The following is a 23,352-nucleotide window of genomic DNA, read 5'->3' as shown; positions in this document are numbered from 1 at the left end:
GTCCCTATTGCAAGAGGGATGTGGAGGTGCTGGAGCGTGTCCAGAGAAGGGCCACGAGGATGATCAGAGGGCTGGAGAACCTCTCCTATGAGGACAGACTGAAGGAGTTGGGGCTGTTCAGTCTGCAGAAGAGAAGGCTCCGAGGTGACCTAATTGTGGCCTTCCAGTATCTGAAGGGGGCCTACAGGAAGGCTGGGGAAGGACTTCTCAGGATGTCAGGTAGTGATAGGACTAGGGGGAATGGAATGAAGCTGGAGGTGGGGAGATTCAGGCTAGATGTGAGGAGTAGGTTCTTCATCATGAGAGTGGTGAAACCCTGGAATGGGTTGTCCAGGGAGGTGGTCGAGGCCCCGTCCCTGGAGGTGTTTAAGCCCAGGCTGGATGAGGCTCTGGCCAGCCTGATCTAGTGTGAGGTGTCCCTGCCCATGGCAGGGGGGTTGGAACTAGCTGATCCTTGTGGTCCCTTCCAACCCTGAATGATACTATGATACTATGAATAGCAGGTACGATTGGAATGCCTTCCAAACGGCAGCAGGAAAAGCCAAATAAACTTAAGATAAATACATTCATGATTTTCCTTCATTACACCAACATGCAGCTCTGGTTTTTCATAATACTCTTTGTTTTACAAAGCTGCATGGAGGGTCACAAAAACCCCCACATCTCTTTGTGGTGCTAAAAGAAAGCATCAGCTTCTGAGCCTTAATTAAAAGGTCAGATTTATAAATATTCTTTGCTATTAGTGGCCAGAAGTCTTAGGTACCTTAAAAGGTATTTAGGAGTGTAATATGATAGAAAAATATATTTCTGTTTGCAGGTTCAGTCTTTATATTGTTCTATCTGTATCAAAAAGAAGCTTATTTCACACACCACTGACTTTCCTGAGCAGTTTTTGACAGCAGTGTGTGCCACCATAATTCTTTTCCTAATTTCTTTGTAGGTGTAGTGTGTTGAAGATTATTTTCAGGGTTTACATTCTCTACTTTTCCAACCAAGAAAATATTTCCTCAGTGGAATATATTTGCTAGTATAGTCAGAAGTATTTTGTCCACCAGTGACTTCCAACCAAGCTTTCAGTTATCAGATCCCTCCCTGTGGCCAGAACTGCTAAATGAGTATCTGGTACACCAGCTGGGTCAGGGCAGCCATCTGCTCTGCTACTTCAAGCTTTTTCATCTGGAAGAAAGACAAGGAACTGCAAAGAACAGCAGAATCCTTCCATGGACAGCTTACTGCCCTAAGTAAAATGACTTTCCTACTAGATGGTCCCATAAAACTTGTAGGTCTGAAGAGGTGAGAAATGGATCTGCCTCAAAGGGCTTAACCTCAAGAAGTAGCAAAAGGAATTAAAACTGAATTTAAGAATAGAACCTCCCAATCCATAATGACCTCACTCCTCCTTTCAGTTTGCTTTGAAGAATTTCAGTTGCAAAATGCCATAATCTGATGTCACAGCTAAGCACTGAAGCAGCAAGCTGTGCTGCCAGTTCTTGTAAACACATTCCCAGTAAGCAGCACTCATTAGTATTCATTGCGTCAGCCCCAGATGAGTCTGTGGCTGACCACTCTCCACACCAAAGGTTTGGGAGCATTAGGCAGGCAGGCAGTCTGCTTGACATGAAATGGTTTTTCTGGTGCTGCCTTGAGAGGTTTGAAATGATGCTCTCCCTTCTGCAGTCAGTAAGGGCAACTGGAATGACAGGGGGCTGAGGAATGCTTTGAGGGAAGGACTGTGAACAATTACATGAAGCAGTTGGTCCAACACACAAACAGAAAATAACTGATGCCACTGAACAGCTTAGAGAAAAATATATTTGATACCTGATGCTGCAACATCTGCAATAGGCCTCTTTGTGACATTAGCCATGAATCCAACAATGGAGAAGATGACAAAGCCAGCAAACATGCTTGTGCATGAGTTTATGCAACACACTATGATGGAGTCCCTGAAATAAAGGTAAGGTGCTTTAAGCAGTAGGTAAAGCAATGCTACTGTTCATCAGTATATTACCCCTTTCTCCTGACAAAAGATGTCATGATTCAGGGTTTCACATTGGATTCCATTTCAGGCTGAACACAAGCCACACTGTCTCTCCCATTACTGTAAATGCAGTTATACATCTCACTCCCAGCTAGATCTAACATCTACAGATCCAAGACAACACTTCATTCCAATGATACAGTATGCAGAAAACCAGAATCCAGCCCCAGCTAGATCTAACATCTACAGATCCAAGACTACACTTCATTCCAATGATACAGTATGCAGAAAACCAGAATCCAGTTCCAGCAGAGACAGGGAAGTGCCACTGGTAGACATGCAGTCATCTGCTTACCTGTAAACATTATTGTGGAAAGGGTTGTAACTTCCAAGGGCAATCAGTGAACCAAGACCCAAACCATAGGAGAAGAAAATCTGTGTGGCAGCATCCAGCCAAACCTGATTGCAGGAAATAAATGTAAAAAAAAAATCTGTTTCTGCACTTGAGGAGCAGGTCATAGGTCTGAAAGGTGAACAGTTAGCAGTGCAACTTCTGTTTACAAGGACTGAATATTTACCTCAGAGTCTGAAAGCTTACTGAAGTTGGGAGTTATATAGAATAAAATGCCTTCCTTTGCTCCAGGCAGCGTTACACCACGGAAGAACAAGATAAGCAGCATAACGTAGGGATAAGTAGCAGAGAAATAGACCACCTGATGTGAAGAAACAAGACATGTTAAGTGTGGAAGGAAGAACGATCTGTGCTTGTTAACACTTCAGAAAATATTTGCTTCCTAAAAACACTACAGCAGCAACTGAGGCTGGCTTTTAAAACTGAAGGACTTAGCAATGGAAAAGCTTGGTGTGGAAACGGGAGTGCCTGCTACAGAATTCCCTAACGTTGTGTCTACAAGGCAGGTGGCTGCTGCTGATCTTCCTGAAGGTAGAAGATGGTGAACTGGGATATTTTGGCATGAGGGGCTCATGCTTTTATTACTATTTCTTTGTAATATTCAACAAAGGGAGCTCCCCAATAGCACAAGATTCTTGGCACCAGTACCTTGCTTGTAGAACAGCTGCTCTTGTATTTTCCACGCTCTCTCTTCACCTATGTTATGTCCTGCTCTCTTGCCTTTTCAAAAGCCCCATAAAAAAGCCACTATGAAGTCAGACTCTAAAGAGACAAAGTCAGTCCTCTTTTTAACACCTTCTTTGCAGATAGGAGAAATAAAATGATTTGGACTGGGCTTAAGTAGTCTATGTTCAACACTCAGCTTGAAGTGGGTCACGGTTACAACCACCTTATCACAACTTAAGTCATTCTTCCAGTGTGAAAAAATCCCAGTGCTCTACACCAGACCTGAGGTCTTTATAACCCAGGCCTTCGACTGTCATCTGGCCTTGTGGTTATGGCTTTTTATTTCTCTAGAATGTCTTCCTGCCATTTTGAGGAGAGGACAAGTTATATGCCCATGTCAGATGCTGCTGCCCTTTCATTTCTGGAGAAAGACTTGTCAATAATATAATTTCCTTTAATTGATTAGTTTAATTCTATTTTGCACTCAGAAACCAACCAGACTCCAAGAAGCACAGTGTGCAATCATGCCTGTGGCAGGAACTACCTACAGCTCTCTTCTAGCACAAGGAAATGAGGGAGCAGCTCTTACATGCAACTCCACTTCAACTGTATTGCATGTTAGAGATACTCAACTTACAGGACTAAGTCCAGCAAGAGCTGTGCCATAAAAGCAGGCTTCTCTCTGAAGCCAGAACACTGCATCTTCACTCTATTGATGTCCAAACTAGCTAGAATATTCATCTGGGGAACAAGCAGACACATTTTCAGGCAATTTTATACCTGGCAAAGCCAAGAAGTCTGTAAGTGAACCTACCTCTAAGCCTGTGGTCAGAACTAGTTAGAGTGGAGCCAGCTCTTTCAAAGAACATGGTGCTGTGTCCATTCAAGGTAGAAATTAAATACTTCACAGAGCTATCCCAGCAAAACTGTCCCCCGTGCCTCTTACCTCAAGAATTTTCATTTGAGTAAAATGGGCATTTCTAATTGAAAGGTATTTGCAGTACTTTTTAATCTTACCTTTCCAGTCCAGCCTACCCCCTTCCAGATACAAAAATACACCAGAATCCAGGCAATTGCTAGAGTAATTGCTAGTGGCCATCGGATTTGCCCTGGTTTTTCCAAGCCATCAGTCATTTGGTGCATGTTGCGTCTGGAATAAGCCAACAGAATGGTGCATTTGACAACTAGTTCAGAAGGTGGTGTATGAATGCAAACAAGCTGATCCTTGCATATGCACAGGAATGATACAGAGAAAAATGAGCAGCTTACTCCCAGAACTCAACCACAGCACTTGTCATGTTGGTGGTGTTTGCTAAGGTATAATTGGAGAAGCAGCGGTCAGTGTTCCATGGGTTCTCACAGTGTTTCCAAGGAAGAGTCTAGGTAAAAAGAGAGAGAGAGAGAGAAACCTAAACAACCAAACACTTCTGATTACCTCAGGTACCTCTTCACTGGAAATGACAGCTGAGTGGAAAACTAATAAATTTCAAGTTCTGCAGCTCACTCATCTCCCTGGGGGGCATCTCTGCCATGCAAGTTATTTAACTTCCTATCAATTGTGTGAATCAGGTGTGAAAATATTTCTCCCTTTCTTTACCGTATCAGCCCAAACACTTTGGAGTCTGATACACCTCTTGGCATGTGAGAGTGTATCGAGCATGCCACAAGAAAAAAAGTGCAGCAGAAAGGACCTCCTGGAGGTCTTGTTACAGAGTAGAATAGAATAGAATAGAATAGACCAGACCAGACCAGACCAGACCAGACCAGACCAGATTGGAAGAGACCTTCAGGATCATCGTGTTTCATAGTTTCATAGTTTCATTCAGGGTTGGAAGGGACCACAAGGATCATCCAGTTCCAACCCCCCTGCCATGGGCAGGGACACCCCACACTAGATCAGGCTGGACAGAGCCTTATCCAGCCTGCTCTTAAACACCCCCCAGGGATGGGGCCTTGACCACCTCCCTGGACAACCCATTCCAGGGCTTCACCACTTTCACGGTGAAGAACCTCTTCCTCACATCTAGCCTGAATCTCCCCACCTCCAGCTTCATTCCATTCCCTCTAGTCCTATCACTACCTGAGATCCTGAGAAGTCCTTCCCCAGCCTTCCCGTAGGCCCCCTTCAGATACTGGAAGGCCACAATTAACACATCATCCAATACCATCTAAACCATGGCACCAAGCACCCCATCCAGTCTCTTCCCAAACACCTCCAGTGATGGTGACTCCACCACGTCCCTGGGCAGCCCATTCCACTGGGCAATCACTTATTGCACTAGAAGTAATAATGGTGGGATGGTTATTGATCAGAGATTTACATATTCCCCTCAGGTCAGGGGACAGTAAGAAAAAAAATAAATCCATAAACTTTCTATTTTCTGCATGTGTCTGTCACATTAAGTATCTTTCAGAAGCTCTGAGAAGCAGAACCTCTTTCCACAGGATGTCTATAAGAATGAATCTCATTTAGATACAACTTAGATAATCTTCTGATGGCCAATTTTGGAAACTCTCCACACAGGAAATCTTGTATCAGGGGTACTTCATGTTTTAAATGCAGGGATAAGAAGCTTCAAGGGAATTAGAAGTCAATATTCATCTAATATGGGCCTGTGCACCACTTTCACACTATAACTGACCTTTCACATCATCTAAGGATGACCAAAAAAAAAAAGAAAAAAGGAAAAAGAAATTATCATGTCACCTCCAGACAGTAATTAATGCATATTTGGTCAAGGGACAAGTCCTTAAGGCTGAGAATAAGCAAGGAAGAGAAAACAACTGAACAATAACGTAGTAATTATTGAGCCTTATGTAAGAATGCTTCCTCAGACAGCCAAAATCCACAAATCAACAAGACCCTGTCAGCTGATGAGTCACTCTTGAGGGGGGAAAAAAAGGGCAGCTAAAAATAAAGTTAAAAGGAAAGAAAACAAAGTGAAAATAACAGCAATGAATGGATGTTCAGAGCTAATCAAATCACAGATCTTCCATTCCATGAGGGTCTCTTTAATAAACCCTCCACAATCAAACCACATTGCAATGAAGCTAATTCCCAGAGAACTAACATCTGTGTGGCTGCTATTGAAGGAAAAATCCAGAGAAAGAGAAGAGAAAGAGAAGAGAAAGAGAAGAGAAAGAGAAGAGAAAGAGAAGAGAAAGAGAAGAGAAAGAGAAGAGAAAGAGAAGAGAAAGAGAAGAGAAAGAGAAGAGAAAGAGAAGAGAAAGAGAAGAGAAAGAGAAGAGAAAGAGAAGAGAAAGAGAAGAGAAAGAGAAGAGAAAGAGAAGAGAAAGAGAAAGAGAAGAGAGGAGAAAGAGAAGAGAGGAGAAAGAGAAGAGAGGAGAGGTTCGGAGAGGAGAAGAGGAGCATAGACCAGACCAGACCAGGTTGGAAGCGACCTTTGAGATCATGAAGTCCAACCTCTCATCCAACGCTATCTAATCAACTAAACCATGGTACCAAGCACCCCATCAAGTCTCTTCCTAAACTCCTCCAGTGATGGTGACTCCACCATCTCCCTGGGGAGCCCATTCCAATGGCCAATACCAATGGCCATTAGTGATACACCAGAATTTTTCTCAGGAGAATGGCTGGCCTGTAGGCTCAAAGACAAAGGGTTTCTAGGATTTGCTGTAGCATTGTCAGGACAAGGAGTCAAAAGCCTGACTATGACCTGCAGTTGCCTGGCAGGTGAGCAGAGAAGCAGCAGGCATGGTTGTGATTAAAGGGCAGAGCCAGGTGATAGGGTAAGTTAAAAGGATACAGATTGAAGAGGTGTGGCTCTGATAGTTAAGATGAAGACATTTGAACAAATTGGAAAGAAAGAGAAGCCTGTGGCTCCAAAATAATCAATTATTGGACTAGCTGCTGTTCTTGGAATGGAATGTTTTCCTCACAGTTTTCTATTCCACACTGCTTGTGAAAAAAAAAAAAAGAATTAAGGAGGGATTTTTACAAAATAGTTTTCCTTTAGTAAGAAATGGCTTATCCTGACTTGTGCACATTTTCTTTTAAACTTACACCTTTACAGTGAGACAGATTAATCAGTAATCTACCATAGAATCATACAATGGTAGCGGTTGGAAGGGACCTCCAGAGATCATCAAGTCCAACCCCCCTGCCAAAGCAGGATCACCCAGAGCAAGTCACAGAGGAATGCATCCAGGCAGGTTTTGAAAGTCTCCAGAGAAGGAGAGTCCACAACCTCTCTGGGCAGCCTGTGCCAGGGCTCTGTCACCCTCACTGTAAAGAAGTTTCTCCTTGTTTTGAGGTGAAACCTTCTATTTTCAAGTTTGTATCCATTGTTCCTTGTCTTATTACTACACACCACCAAAATGAGCTTGGTCCCCTCCACTTGACAGACACCCCTCAGATATTGATAGACATTGATCAGATCTCTTCTCAGTGTTCACTTCTCCAGACTTAACAGCTCCAGGGCTCTCAGTCTCTCTTCGTAGGGGAGATGCTCAAGTCCCCTAATCATCCTTGTGGCTCTCCATTGGACTCCACCTAGCAGATCCCTGTCTCTTGAACTGGGGAGCCCCAAACTGGACACAGTATTCCAGGTGTGCTCACACCTGCCTTTACAGTCAACAAACAAGTCCCTTTACAGTGAGACAGATTAATCAGTGATCTACAATAGCACATTGCTTTACAGTCAAACAATTCCACATGCACACTTACAGCGGTAAAGGAATTATACAGGTAGTATATGGCCCAGGAAATAATCACAATGTAGTAAATATTTAGCCAGAAGGAAAGGACTGCAGCAGCTAATCCCACACCTGTAAGGAAAGCAAAAACAAACAAAAAAGGGAAACAGTGTCAGCTGAAGAGCTGCTGCTCAGAGGGACAAATACAACACACGGGGCAGGAACTGTGTACTGATTTTTTTAGAAGCCAAGTTAAAGTTTTCAAAGTACCATTATGAAACAGTGACTACGTTGAGTGATAGCTCAGTCATCTAGAAATTTAAGCAGTGTCTGGTTCTCTGGGTGCTGCAGTAAGCAGTCCCATTTGCTGCTGGTGAGGTTTTACAGGCAGTTCTTACTTTCGGGGAGAAGAGCTAAATCAGCTTGTTCTCCAAAAGAGCAGTGCCACAGCAACTTCTGGCAGATGTTGAGTACCAGACCAGCTATCCACTGAATACACTGGGCTAAGTGCTTGATGGTTAGTAAAATGCTGTTATATCATTTCAGACTAAAGAACTCTCCAGAAGCTCCATGATGAGAATACCTTGTCTTTTACTTCAGGGGCACTGGAAAACAACCAGGCTGATGGCAGTTGCCACATGACACCAAACAGGAGCAAGTGTTCATAACAATCTACACAATGCAAAGCAGGATCTGTACTCTGCATTGTGCCTCCTACCAACATCAGTAACTCCAAAGTTACAATGCTTACCTGGGGGAGACATTTTCACCTCTTTGGGTTTTCACAAGGACAAATTTTCCTGGAACAAAATCTACTCTAACCAAACTTTTAGTTCACCCTATACTGTCAATTCTGCTGTGTGAAGTAATTTATAACTCTGTGTTTAACTCGCTTCTCTTCTGGCACTGGAGTCAGATTAAGACTTCTTAAATTTCAAAGGATTTAGGACTAGAGCATGAAAAGCACAGCTTGTGAGGATTGCATGTGCAGGATCTAGACCAAAAGCTGGAGACTAGAATTGTTAAGGTTGGAAAAGACCTCGAAGATCAAGTCCAAAACTTCAAACTAGCTAAAAATATAAGCATGGAGTGAGCCTGTCTTAAGCAATGCAGTATGAAAACATCACTTTTTAGGTGTCTGGCCTTTGAATTTCAACAGGAGACACAAACCACTTCAACTAGAAACAGTGTTTACCAGATTGCTGTGAACAGAGTTCCATACCTGCTCAGGCAAATATTGCTAGGTTTATAATGCTATTTCCAATTGCCTTTACATGTTCACAACAAACCTCCCAAACATTTCTGAAGTTCAAAAGGGAATTTGTTGAGATTCCAATGCCTAAAGCTTGCCATTCTTAATGGGGAACGAATAACATCCTAGTGTGCTTCAAAATTGTTGCTTCCTTCTCAGAAAGTTAGGGTTTTCTGTGGAAAATAAAAGTATGAAGGCATAAAGAAACGTTCCTGCCCTGTTACTTTGTGCAACTTGGAAGTCACTGGAAAGCAATCCAAATGTGTACTGTACCTTTGAACATTGGGGCAAGCTTCCACACTCCAAGGCCACCTATAGATGTGTACTGACCAAGGGAACACTCCAAAAGGAAAAGTGGCACGCCAGCAAAAATTAAAGTAAGGAAATAGGGAATGAGGAATGCACCTAAAAAGAGACAAGAAAAAGTCTGTTAAGTGGTGAAAGGCACTACTGAGCTTCCACTGTTTCCATTCCTATTACACATGAAAAGACACACTTTTTCTTTTCCCCTTTTCAGTGTAACTTTAAAAAGAAAGCACAAGTACACTTCAGAACCAGTATCACAAGGGGTGAAAGGAAGGGGGGGAACATATCTCCTCATCTTTTAAATATTTTCTGTTGAAGTAAAAAGCTAAAATCCAGAAGACTGTGCATTTTGTTGGCTTCATCTATCAAAGGAGCATGCAGATAGCATAAAGGCTTTAAACCAGAACTGGCTGCTCTCCAGCTGAAGTTAGCCTTTTATGTTAAGCTCAGAGCCAGCATTACAAGCCTCTCAAAAACTCAATCCTCTCAAAAACCTCAAACCAAAAGGGAGGACTCTGGAGGGTTGGAGGGCAATGTCCTTTAGTTCTGCTCTAATTCCTTATGGTCTTTTAAGAGCACCTGCCAACTAGAAGTCAGAATAAACTCCAGAGCAGACCTCAAAGCTGAGCACCACATCTAAAGTGGCACTGACCCTCCAGGACAAATGTAAAGTGAAAAAAAAAACCCCAAATCTCCAAAGCAAACCAAACCACACCTATAGGGATGAAACAGCTGTCAAAACCAAGCTCTGCTTTACTGGTAATTTTTATATCAGAGGTAGTAAGAATGAAGCAGCAAACATACCTCCACCATTCTTGCCACAAAGGTATGGAAATCGCCACACATTCCCTAAGCCAATAGCATACCCTACACAGGACATAAGAAAGTCAAATTTCCCTTTCCAAGTGTCTCGGTCTGGCAGGTCCGTCTTCTTCTTCTGCACTTTTACTACCAAGGTTTTAGGCTTGTCATTGGTGATGGAAGCATCCACTTCGGTGGAGATCTGTCCGTCTGCCACTTTGGTGCCATTGGTGGCCATGTCTCTGGGTTTGGCTGGAGAGGCTCTGGCAGCAGCCGGGCGGGAGACCTCAGCACCAGTCCACGTGGACAGCAGCTTTGCGGCTGGCGGTCACCCAGCTGGGGAGGCTCGGCTTCGGCGCAGAAACACAGCAACCCAACCCCCCAGGCCCTCAGTGCCAGAACACAGCGTGAGCTAGTCCACAAGATGGTACCAGCTTCTGGATTGACCTGCAAAACAAAAGATTACAATTCAGCTTTGCTTCAGCAGCACTGAGAGTCATAAAATCATCAGATCGCTTTGGTTGGAAGAAACCTTGATGATCACCAAGTCCAACCATTAACCCAGCACTGCCAGGTCACCACTAAACTGTATCCCTCAGCACCACATCTACAAGGCTTTTAAATTCCTCCAAGGATGGGGACAGCACCACTGCCCTGGGCAGCCTGTTCCAGGGCTTGGCCACTCTGTCAGTGAAGAATGATGTCCAACTTAAACCTCAAGGTCATTTCCATTTGTTCTGTTTCCTGATACTTGGGAGAAGAGACTGACCCTCTCCCCACTCCATTCTCCTTTCAGGGAGTTGTGGAGAGGTAGAACGTCTCTCCTCAGCCTCCCTTCCTCCAGCCTAAACAACCCCAGGTCTTAGAATCAATAAGGTTGGAAGAGACCTCAAAGATCATCAAGTCCAACCTGTCACCCAAGACCTCATGACTACTAAACCATGGCACCAAGTGCCACGTCCAATAAATGAAGTCCCTCAACTTCTCATTGTAAGACGTGCTCAAGACTTTTCTCCAGCTTTGTTGTCCTTCTTTGGTGACATTTAGAGTGGTCAGAGACCTCACCACTGAAAGAGCTTTGCAGCTCAGGTATCTCAAAGAGCTTGGCTCCATTCTTTGGATTTTGTATGAGTGACTCTGTAGGAAGTAGGGCAGAAATAACACAGCCACAGCTACTGATTTCTTTCCTTTCCTATAGATCTCTTCTGAGTCTATAGAAACAAAATAGTTCTAAACTGCAGCACTGTCTTGTGCATGGTGTGCAGCATGATTTTTATAAACATATATGTTACCAAAAGATGTCTCAGCAATAGGATCTCTATTTATAAGCCCAGTAAATAATCCATAGAACAGCCCAGAACTTGGACAATGAAACTATTCCACTAAAAAATTTAAAAGGGAAGTCCCATGTCTGCAAAGTTCCTTCATTGACAAGAAGTTGTGTTTATCAGGCAACAGCACTCACCACCCTTAATACTGAACTTCAAAAGTTCTGCACAGCAGCACTTATCTAAAGCACCTTTCTCTAAAACACTCCCAGAGGAATTAAGCAATAAAGGAGATCAAGCAGCAGGACATAATCCTGGGTAATGATGTTCAGTTTTACATGTGGTTATAATTAGCTGTTAATATAATCAAATGTTTCACTAAGCATACCTGATAAGCACTGTAAGACAACAGGCTGCAATAGTCACTCCTCAGTTCCCCTTTCCTACCCTGGGCTGCGTTCCTGCACCTTTCCAAAAATCATTACTGCTACTAAAAAGAATCTAAACAAGGAAAGGAAAAATCCAGGAAGCAAATATGTGTAAGGAAAAATGCTCTGGAATATTTCACTCAGCTCTGAAGCCCGTGTGACTCCTGTAGGTTTCCACTGGAACTAGGAAAAATCCCCGATGAGCTTGTGTCTACTGGATGTTGACTGCCTGCCCATTAATGATTGTCTAGGTCCTCTTGTTAACGTCTTTAGCCATATGCCAGTCACCAGTCCCCAAGCCAGGGATGGCAGCAAATGAAACACTTGCCAGGGTGATGCTGCACCTTATGGCAATGATGGCAACACTGGCCATGAGGTCTTGCAAAGGTCAGTGACCATTTAACTTACAGATTTGCACAAAGGACAATCAAGATTATTAGCCACTAACATCTAATTGTAAGGGTTGGAGCACTTCTGCTGTGAGGATATGCTGAGGGAGCTGGCATTGTTCTCCCTGGAGAAGAGAGGAGTGTTGGGGAACCTTGGAGCTGCTTTCCAATACCTGAAGGGAACCTACAGGAAGGCTGGAGAGGGACTTTTCATAAGGGTGTCTAGCAATAGGACAAGGGGGAATTGTTTTAAGCTGATGGAGAGCAGGGTTAGATTGGATCTTAGGCAGAAGTTCTTTGGTATGAAGGTGGTGATACTCTGGAACAGGTTGCCCAGAAAGCATGTAGATGTGCCCTTCCTGGAGATGTTCAAGGCCAGGTTGGATGAGGCCTTGAGCAACCAAATCTAGTTGAGAGCCATCCCTTCCACCTAAGCACTATATGATGTTATGTTTATGCTAAAAGTGATGTAAAGATATCCATGTGAAGAGTGTCATAACCAATGTTTTTCTTCGGCATCTCATTTCAGATCACTGCACCATTCTAATGCTTATTTTAAGGCCACATCCAACACTAAAGAAAGAAAAAGGGTTCAGTTGGAAGCTTCAGAAGAATCAGCTGTAGGTATGCTTGGGTGAGGAGAGAAGCAAGAATCATGCCTGTTCCACTTGTAGTATACCTCTTTGAGTCCCAGTTCCATCTCTGTGCTTTCACATCCTCTCAAGTCCTTCTACTTACAGCTATCTCCCCTTCATAATACTGTGGGCTTTGTTTTCCACACTTCCATGAAAACCTGTCCAATTTTGTGTACCAATAAGCACCACTTCTGGTTGTAGGCAGAAGCTTGAGCACTGCAGGTAACTCATTTCCTTGCACACAAGGAAACAGATCAATATGTTGGCAAAATGGTGAAAGTGTGAACTCCTCACCCACATCCCTGTGGGACTGTGGCGCAGACAGCTCCAAGGATGCTCTTACAAATGTGCAGTTTGCCAGCACCACCTACTGATGAAGAGACAGAACTGGAAGTGTTGCTTCTGAGCCAGCCCGGGCTTTGCCAAGTGAAGGATCATCACGGGGTTCTAGGACTTTTACAACCAGATCTTATGCTAGGTTAGATGGTGGTTGTTGCTGTACACACTTGGCCTGTGCTTTACCATCAGCAGGAGCATCCAAGCACTGGAAGAGACTGAGTGCATTGAGAATGTGTAGGAAAAGAAACTCAAGACAACATAAAAAAACCAACCCTCCAGCCCCCCAGTCCTACACAGGTATGTGTGTATGTAAGTATACCACAGAACGGTGGGGGGTGGAAGTGACCTCTGGAGATCATCTGCTAAAGCAGGGTCACCCACAGCAGCTTGCCCAGGGTTGTGTCCAGGCAGCTTCGGAGTCTATCCAGAGGAGATTCCACAACATCTCTAGGCAGCCTGTTCCAGGGCTTCAGCACCCTCACAGCAAGGAAGTTTCTCTTCCTGTTCAGAAGGAAACTCCTGGGTTCTACTTTCTACTTATCCCTTGTCCTATCACTGGGCACTTCTTACTTCCATCCTTTAGCTCTTGCTGAGCCCTGATGAGATCCCCTCTCAGCCTTCTCTTCTCCAAGCTCAACAGCTCCAGAGCTCTCAGCCTTTCCTCCTCACAGAGATGTTCCAGGCCCCTCAGCATCTTTGTAGCCTCCACTGGACTCTCTCCAGCAGTTTCCTGTCTCTCTTGAGCTAGAGAGGCCAAAACTAGAGACAATACTGCACAGACCCACGTACCAGCAGGTAAACCTCTGACATGTACAGGTGCAGGAGGTTATTCCTCTCCAGGGCCAGGACTCTACACTTGTCCTTGTTGCACGTCATGAGGTTCCCCTCTACCCAACTCTCCAGCCTGTCCCAGTCCCATTCAACGGCAGCACAGCTTGACAGGGTGTCAGACACTCTTCCCAGTTTGGTATCAACAGCAATGCTGAGGGTCCACACTGTCCCTTCAGCCAGGTCACTGAAGAAGATATTGAACAGGACTGGGCCCAAATACTGACCCTCTTGGGAACACCATGATCTCCAGGTCTCCAATGAGATTCTGCTTGTTTGGTTTATAATGAGGGAGAAACACATCCCAATCCTGCTGGCTGAATATTAGACCTGAACAACCAAGCCAACAGTAAGGTGGATTTGCCCTCTCATACCTACAAAGAGTCTCTGGTGCTGAGCACTGGGCATTTAGCCTGCCCATGCTCTTCCAGCCTCCTCAGACTCTGGAGAGGTCTGGGTATGAATTAAAGTCTTTGTTGAATACAGTGAACACTGCAGTTCAGAATCCATGACAAAGACAGATTGGAGGGTTAGCTAGAACATCTTCATGGATAAAGCAAAGCACCTGGGATTTTGTGAGTCCTCCTGGAGGAAGTTGCCTAGACCAGTTTCTGGGCTACTGCAATGCTGAATGTAAGGCTGAAACTTCAGATGAGACACCAACGAGTGTGCACGTCTATGCCCAGGGTGAGGGGGATTTGGCAGGCAGCCTCGGTGCTTTTGATGTTAAAAGAGTAACAGTAGTAGTTCAAACAATCACATGTGGAGATGTGCTCACCTTTATGGCACAGGACAGCCTTGGGCAAACGTCCCATTGCACACACACCAGCAGTATTCAGCATCCTCAAGCAGTGGCAAGCTCAGAGAGACCAGAGACCCAGCAGAGATTAATTTTGAGAGGATGGAGGTGGGGGCTAACCAGTTTGCACCCATCTGGCCCTCCACTGCTGATACAATTAGTCTATTTGGAGACCAGGCTAGAGGTTTCTCTGGCAGTGGTGTCAGTGCATGGACCTTTGTGCATCCATGGTGACACAGGAAATTAACATTAGAATGAAAAAACACTTTCATTTTACAGGCTTGAAAGTAGAGGGGTTCCCATTCTATGAAAAATGTTCCCCAAGCCTAAGAAACAATAACAGCAAATTAGAACAATAGAAGTCACCTCTATCTCCAATCCACATTCTCCATAGCCAGTAGTGCTTCAGAAACTATGACCTAAGTACAAGCCTCTAGAAGAACTGGCGATACAGCAGCAAAGATACTTGGACATGCTCTCTAATCTGATTAGGCAATATCCCACAGCTCTGGGATTTACATTTAAAATTGCTCTGACATGGAATGGGACAGAAAAGACACTTATGTAAGCTCTGTGGTTTGGCTTGGGCAAAAGGAAATACAAATTGTAGCTGCCAGCCAGCAGAGCAGGTAGGATGCTCACTATGCAGCGCGATGCTTTGTGGGAAGAAGATGGAGAAATCTTTTTAAATAAGCCCTTCTTTGCTCTCCCAGTTCCTTCATGCCAACACTGAGTGTGCTAGGAAGGGCACAGCAGCTTCCCACCACATTCTTCAGTGCACAATAGAGCTTCCTTGACTTCAGTTACTAAGGTTGCTCAGCCAAGAGGAGAAAGCCCTCTAAACCAGGGTTTTGGATACCATCTGGTTGTCCTGCATCACCACCACATTAGAGAAGAATGACCTGTGAGAGCCAAGCACACATAGCAGCCAAGGTAATAAGCACAGCCAGGGAAACTGGAACAAAGAGAGTGCCACTTAATTAATAAAAGCATTTTTCTCTCTCCTGGTCTGCATAAAAGTGGATTAAAAGAGTTCAGAACAGGCTGCATAAAATGCAAGTGAACAGCAATATTACTATCATCTCTCACAAGTGATAGCAAAAGGCAGTGAAGAACAGCCCAGAAGCACACCCAGCCAGCAGGAAACCCCTACTCCTTTAACTGATGAACCTCTGTTATGTTCAAAGTTCATCACTCCCTCCTCTCCAATCCATTGTGTTCCTCCCACCCCAGAAGGCAGCAGCTCCAAGGGCTCCACACAAGGCAAGACAATGGCAGCTCCATTCCAGAAGTGCTAAAGAACTGGTACTGTATCAAACACCACATTGGCTTCCTGGAAGGTATTATTCCTCTAACCTGAGTGGGATTTCATCTGGGCTCACTGGGGCCGTGGGCTATTTCCCCATAGGACTGCATTTGGATTGGACAATCAAGTTCCACCACAAAACATATACCCCATGGCAGCAGAGTCCTGGAGCATACGAGGTGGGATTGAAATCCAGAAAGTACAAGGAGGATTACTGAGCTCATTGGACTTCCTCTCTGAGATGTCCAGTGGAAAAGGACCTGGGGATGCTGGTCAACATCTGGCTGAACATGAGCCAGCAGGTGTTCAGGTGGCCATGAAGGCCAACAGCATCCTGGCCTACATCAGCAATAGTATGATGAGCAGCAATAGGGAAGCAATAGTCTCCCTGAACTGGGCAATGCTGAGGCCGCACCTTGAGTGCAGTTTTTGGTTCTGGACCCTTCACTACAAGGACATTGAGGTGCTAGGGCATGTCCATAGGAGGACAATGAACCTGGTGAAGGGTCTGAAGAACAGATCTGGTGAGGAGTAGCTGAGGGAACTGGGGTTGTTCAGTCTGGAGAAAAGGAGGCTCAGGGGAGATGTTCTCACTTTCTACAACCATCTGAAAGGAGGATGGAGCAAGGCTCGGGGAAGTGGAGCACCAGTCTCTTCTCCAAGGTAACAAGAGAGAAAATGGCCTCAAGCTGTGCCAGGGGAGGTTGAGGTTGGACATTAGGGAAAATTTCTTCACTGAAAGAGTAGTTAAGCATTGGAACAGACTGCACAGGGAAATGATGGAATCACCATCCATACAAGTGTTCAAAACACATGTAGATGTGGTGCTGAGGGAATTGGTTTAATGGTGGACTTGGTAGTGCTGGGTTAACTGTTGGACTTGATCTTGGCCCACAAGGAGAGCATTATTATTCTTTGACAGGAGGAATACTGCCAAATACTGTGCACACAGGTAGTGCACACGAGGTGATCTCATACACTGCCACACCGCACACACACAGAGCAGAACCCACTATGCACTGAAGAATGCTGCTACTAACTTTTCCTACTGGTACTTCAGATCTCTCCTGCCTCTCTTATGTGGACATCCCCAAACTGTTTTGATTCAACACTTTGTACAATGCTCAGCCAGCCATGGTGGCACCTTGGGTTTCTGAATGAGAGAAGAATTTTCCCTTATGCACAATTCCTAAATTGCATATTGAAACTGGTCACCTAAAAAACCAAAACCAAACAACCCCCCCCAAACAAAACCAGACCCCAACAAAACTCCCAAACAAAAACCAAAGCCACAAATCACAAAACAAAACCACAAGAACCAATAAAACCCCAACCACAAACCAGACTAATTCATTTTTCTTCTGCTTCACCTCTTCTGAACTTCCTTGCAGTCTCTGCTGTTCAGGAACAGCCATCACAATCTTTGAAGTGTTTCACAGTCCTTGGCCATCTATTTAATTTCCTAGGCTGGATATGTGGAATCTGGCACCACTGTAACAAAGTCACTGATGCCAGTGGCATCTACACCAGCCTCTAATTCCCCAGCTGAGTGCTCCAGAGAGCCCTGGCAAACCACAGGGAGCCAACAGGAACTGAAGCTGACTCGGTCTATTGCAACATGAAATAACAACTGCAGCAAGGATGCTTGGAGGCACAACAAACACGGGCAGGAAAAGCATAACTATTCCAGAAGATCAATGGCAAGTAATTTTATTTTCACCACAAAACTGTGCAAATTCTAAATACCACTTCCTATATTTTCACCCTGATTTTACCTAACAGAATTACAGAGGGGATAGAATAGAATAGAATAGAATAGACCAAGTTGGAAGAGACCCTCAAGAACATCGCGTCCAACACCACCTAATCAACTAAACCATGGCATCAAGCACCCCATCAAGTCTCCTCCTGAACACCTCCAATGATGGTGACTCCACCACCTCTCCAGGCAGCACATTCCAATGGGTAATCACTCTCTCTGTGTAGAATTTCTTCCTAACCTCCAGCCTAAACCTCCCCTGGTGCAGCTTGTTCTGGTGCTGGTTTTCTGGGAGAAGAGATCAACCTCTGCCTCTCTACAACCTCCCTTCAGGGAGTTGTAGAGAGCAATAAGGTCACCCCTGAGCCTCTTCTTCTTCAGGCTAAGCAACCCCAGCTCCCTCAGTCTCTCCTCATAGGGCTTGTGTTCCAAACCCCTCACCAACTTCATTGCCCTTCTCTGGACACCTTCCAGCAAGTCAACCTCCTTCCTAAACTGAGGGGCCCAGAACTGGTCACAGGACTCAAGGTGTGGCCTAACCAGTGCAGTGTACAGGGGCAGAATGACTTCCCTGCTCCTGCTGGCCACACTGTTCCTGATGCAGGCCAGGATGCCATTGCCCCTCTTGTCTTCCTGGGCACACTGCAGGCTCATGTTCAGCCTACCATCAACCAGTAACCCCCAGGTCCCTCTCTGCCTGGCTGCTCTCAGCCACTCTGACCTCAGCCTGTAGCTCTGCATGGGGTTGTTGTGGCCAATGTGCAGAACTTGGCACTTGGATGTGTTCAATCTCATGCCCTTGGATTCTGCCCATCTGTCCAGCCTGTCCAGATCCCACTGCAAAGCTTCTCTACCCTCCAGCAGATCAATACTTGCCCCCGCCTGGTTGTCATCTGCAAATTTACTGGTGATGGACTCAATGCCCTCATCCAGATCATCAATAAAGATTTAGGTTTAGGTGTTGTGCAAATGACTATTAGGGAGAAAAGCTTGGCAGAACTTCATCCAGGGCTTTATCTGGAAAAATACTGTTAGGTTTTAGGTGAAGTTAATTTGCATGAGTCCTTCTATGATGGCTTTCTTGTGTTTAGCTTGCATGAAATAAGCAGTGGGTCTTAATGACATTTTTACTGTGTAGTAAAACATCACATGATTTCACCCAAAATTCCCAGGTGTAGTCAGTGAAGCACAGTAGGTGTTACAAAGACAATATAGCAATAGATGAAGGGCCTTAGCTGGATCCCAGTACTTCTGGAGCTGGCTCAAAACACAGGATGTGTGTATCTAAATTAGGTTGGTTGCTCGTGCATAGCAACTTGTTATTTTCAATTTAAAAGCTTCTTTTTACCCTTCACAAGCCTATGTTTTGACCTAAGCATCATCTGCCCTCTGACTAATAAATAAATAATCAGATATACAGAAATAAGAGTGGCACAGATCTAAGCAACTGCTTGATTACATTTGTATTGCCAACTACATTTCTTTCACTATTGATACTTGCAGGAGGAAATCCTCTGAACACCTGGCTGTCCACAGACTTTCTACTCATCTCTGGTGAGAGCCCACCTGGAGTACTATGTCCATTCTGGTACCCCCAGCATAAAAGACACATGAAGCTGCTGCAGTGGGTCCAGAAGAGGGCCATGAAGATGATCAGAGGGCTGCAGCACCTCCTCTATGAGGTCAGGCTTCAAGAATCGGGGCTTTTCAGCCTGGAGAAGAGAAGGCTCCAGGGAGACCTTAAAGCAGCCTTCCAGTTCCTGAAGGGGGCTGCAACAAAGCTGGGGAGAGTCTTTTTACAAGGGCTTGTAGTGATAGGAGGAGAGGCAATGTACTGAACCATGAGAAGGACAGATTAAGGCTGGCAATTAGGAAGAAATTCTTTACAGTGAGGGTGGTGAGATAATGGAATAAATTGCCTAAGGAGGCTGTGAATGCCCCCTGCCTGGAGGTGTTCAAGGCCAGGTTGGATGAGGAGCCTTGTCTAGTGGAAGGTGCCCCTGCCCATGGCATGGGGGGTTGGAACTGGGTGGTCTTTAAGGTCCCTTTCAATTCAAACCATTCTACCAGTCTATGAATCTCTCTTCTCTTTTTCCTCATAACTGTTTGTATACCATCTATTTACTTTCCTGATACATTTTGGAAAGCTCTGCATGCTTAAAAAGGAAACAGTAACCCACAAAAGCTGCCATCTCTGCAGGTGGTATGAACCACTGTCATTGCCAGCTGAGAGAAGGTGAGCTATGCACTGGAAAACCTTTGTGTGGACATGGCACTTTGGGATATGATTTTAATGGCTGTTGTGGCATTTGGTTGATGATTGGACTGGATCTTGGAGGTCTTTTCCAGCCAAAACAATTCTATGATTCTATATAAAAGTGTAAAAGATGCATTAAAAACCTTCATGCTGCACTACAAAGCACTTATTTTATGAACAGTACTCTGTCTTGGATGGGGGAAAAGTTTGAATGCTTGGGTGAGTAAGAATTACAAAACAATCTTCACTAGGATGTACTTAGGGCTTCCAAACATGTCCTGTACGCTGACATCCCTCCCTCACCTCCACAGTCACCTCTGCTTTGAGAAAGTCCCCCCAAAGTGTTATTTAGGCTGGAGATGTTTAAAAATGACAGTAACAAAACTGATTTGTCACAGATTTGATGCAAGAAGAACAATCACTCCAGTAACAAGAGGTCAAAAAAAATAATCAAGTGGCTTTGTTCAAATCAACATGCAGATATCTTAAAAACTAGAGTTAAAGGAAGGAGTTTTGAATGCTTCTGAAGCAGGTAACAACTGGATGAGTTTGTAGCATGCAGTAGGATCCAACATGACTGATGCTGAATTTTTCTCTTGGGACATGCACAGGAACATGCTCTTCTGTGACTTCTCTGATGTTTAACACAAGCCTCTAAAATTCAGCTTTTCAGGGAATGGATTAACTTTCATCTCTTGCCTCTAATTGATTTTATGAAGCTTACAAATAGAAGTCTTTAAGATGTTCAGTTCTTCTCTGTCAAACATGGCTGACCCTGATCACAGGCTCAGAAATTACTGCGAGCAAAGCAGCTGCCAAATGAAGACTCCTTGAGGGAGTCAGATGACAATACAGATGCAACCACAAGTGTCTCTAAAATATCAAGTGTCACTAAAATACCAATCTCTCACACCTCAGACCAGAATACATCCCTGGAAGATATCCCTTTAGGGGGAAGGGGAAATGGAAGTGGTAGGAGTTCCACTCCCTTGCACATTCATACACGTTTACAGGCAGATTTCACCCACACTGAACAAACACACTGATACCCTTCAGTGTCCTTCGGTCCTTCAGGCATTAAGACATGAAGTGAAACCTCATTTGCTTGTGTGCAGGTCCAGCCATCATTAAAGGAACCCATTTTTTCTCTAGCCACCCAGTAGAGCCTGCATGTGAAGGAAAGAAATTAAATAGTTTCCTAAACATACTTAGTCCTGCCTTTTCCTGAAGGTGTACTAGCACTTCTGTAGCGTTCATCTATCCAGTCATAGAATCGTTTCAGTTGGCAAAGACCTCCAAGATCATCAAGTCCAACCATCAACCTAATACATAGAATACACAGAATAAACCAGGTTGGAAGAGACCTTCAAGACCATCGTGTCCAACCCATCAAGCAATCCAACACCACCTAATCAACTAACCCATGGCACCAAGCACCCCGTCAAGTCTCCTCCTGAACACCTCCAATGACAGCGACTCCACCACCTCCCTGGGCAGCCCATTCCAATGGGCAATCACTCTCTCTGTATAGAACTTCGTCCTAACATCCAACCTAAACCTCCCCTGGCACAGCCTGAGACTGTGTCCTCTTGTTCTGGTACTGGCTATCTGGGAGAAGAGACCAACCTCTGCCTGTCTACAACCTCCCTTCAGGTAGTTGTAGAGAGCAATAAGGTCACCCCTGAGTCTCCTCTTCTCCAGGCTAAGCAACCCCAACTCCCTCAGTCTCTCCTCATAGGGCTTGTGTTCCAAACCCCTCACCAACTTTGTTGCCCTTCTCTGGACTCGTTCCAGCAAGTCAACCTCCTTCCTAAATTGAGGGGCCCAGAACTGGACACAGTACTCGAGGTGCGGCAATACCGCCATGGCCATTAGTCCATGCCCAAAAGTGTTACGCCTACACAGTTTTTGAACACAGTCTCTCATGGGATGCAGAAGCTCTTCAAAAACCCAAGGATGCTAAGGATGGCATGCATAACTGTGGCTTGAAGATAGTTACACCACTACCAAGAAGGAAAACATTTCCATTTTCCAGATTTCATATGCAAGAATAACTCAGTACTTCAGAAACAAAGCTGGAAAACAAAAGCCAGACATCAGCTGCAGAACTGCTTACATCTCCTGTGGAACACAGAGATCCCAGCTGAGATACTTGTGTCATTTTGAGCCCAAACCACAAGCTTTTACTCCTTATGTCCAGCTTCAGTTCAGTAATGAGACTTGCATTGTTCAGTCTGGAGAAGAGAAGGCTCCGAGGAGACCAAATTGTGGCCTTCCAGTATCTGAAGGGGGCCAATGAGAAATCTGGGGAGGGACTTTTTAGGGTGTCAGCTAATGATAAGACTAGGGGGAATGGAACAAAACCAGAAATGGGTAGATTCAGATTGGGTGTTAAGAAGTTCTTCACCATTAGGGTGGTGAGACACTGGAACAGGTTGCCCAGGGAAGTGGTAGAAGCCTCATCCCTGGAGGTTTTTAAGGACAGGCTGGATATGGTTGTGAGCAACCTGCTGTAGTGTGAGGTGTCCCTGCCCATGGCAGGGAGGTTGGAAATAGATGACCCTTGAGGTCCCTTCCAACCCTAACAATTCTATGATTCATCTTCTGTAAAGTGTTCTTGATGTGAAATTCACTGCTGATATAAAAGATAGGAAGGTCTGGCCTGCAGAAAGAGCTTGTGTCTTCTACAGTATTGCTCTCAGAACATACTATGGTCAGATCCTTAAATAAATATTCATCACTTGGCCCTCCACAAAAGTAATTCATAGAACTTAGTAGCAAAGGTATATGTTTGAAACTACAAGATATTCTGCAATTACCCATAATCCATAACATCATACAAAAAAGAAGAGAAACAAATCAGAAATGCAAGAAGGAGTATAATGAAAAGCAGTGGCCATATAGCCTGGAGCAGAGTTAGTTTTGAAAGACAGGGAGTTTTGTTCTTTTTGTTAACATAAGAGTAAATATTTGGCAAAACACATTCACACCACAAGTGTAAAATTATCCTGACAAACTTGGGAGACTGCTTGAAGCCTCTTGCAGAAAAGGCTATATTTTATTATAAGCCAGCAATGATTTTCCTTGCTGGACACTGAACCATTTTTATTTACAATAAACAATTGATCATGGAGGGAAATGCAGGAGGGAGAAGCTTTTTCCACTCATCGTGGAAATATACCAAAGCTGATTAACTAATAAGTCCCTTACAAGGCTTTAATATCGACTAATGTTGCTTCACAACCAGTCCTGATAATTTTAACAAGACAG

At 44.5% G+C, this 23,352-nt stretch overlaps 1 protein-coding gene across 1 annotated transcript in view; it reads right to left on the bottom strand.

Moving 5' to 3' along the window:
* Positions 1 to 23,352, bottom strand: part of SLC6A1 (solute carrier family 6 member 1) — a 76,447-nt gene that overhangs the window by 10,539 nt on the left and 42,556 nt on the right. Inside the window, exons 2-9 of the mRNA XM_068158061.1 lie at positions 10,078 to 10,521; positions 9,241 to 9,372; positions 7,747 to 7,847; positions 4,329 to 4,438; positions 4,077 to 4,209; positions 2,560 to 2,694; positions 2,337 to 2,440; positions 1,822 to 1,946 (exon numbers count right to left, since the gene is read on the bottom strand). Of these exons, the coding sequence (XP_068014162.1) occupies positions 1,822 to 1,946; positions 2,337 to 2,440; positions 2,560 to 2,694; positions 4,077 to 4,209; positions 4,329 to 4,438; positions 7,747 to 7,847; positions 9,241 to 9,372; positions 10,078 to 10,312 (1,075 nt within the window). The 5' untranslated portion in view covers positions 10,313 to 10,521. The remainder of the gene's footprint in view (positions 1 to 1,821; positions 1,947 to 2,336; positions 2,441 to 2,559; positions 2,695 to 4,076; positions 4,210 to 4,328; positions 4,439 to 7,746; positions 7,848 to 9,240; positions 9,373 to 10,077; positions 10,522 to 23,352) is intronic.

Source organism: Melanerpes formicivorus, unplaced genomic scaffold, assembly GCF_026170545.1.
Source record: "Melanerpes formicivorus ecotype bairdi unplaced genomic scaffold, bMelFor1.0.p_v2 SCAF_38, whole genome shotgun sequence".
NCBI classification, from domain to species: domain Eukaryota; kingdom Metazoa; phylum Chordata; class Aves; order Piciformes; family Picidae; genus Melanerpes; species Melanerpes formicivorus.
This window is presented reverse-complemented; position numbering and strand designations above follow the sequence as displayed.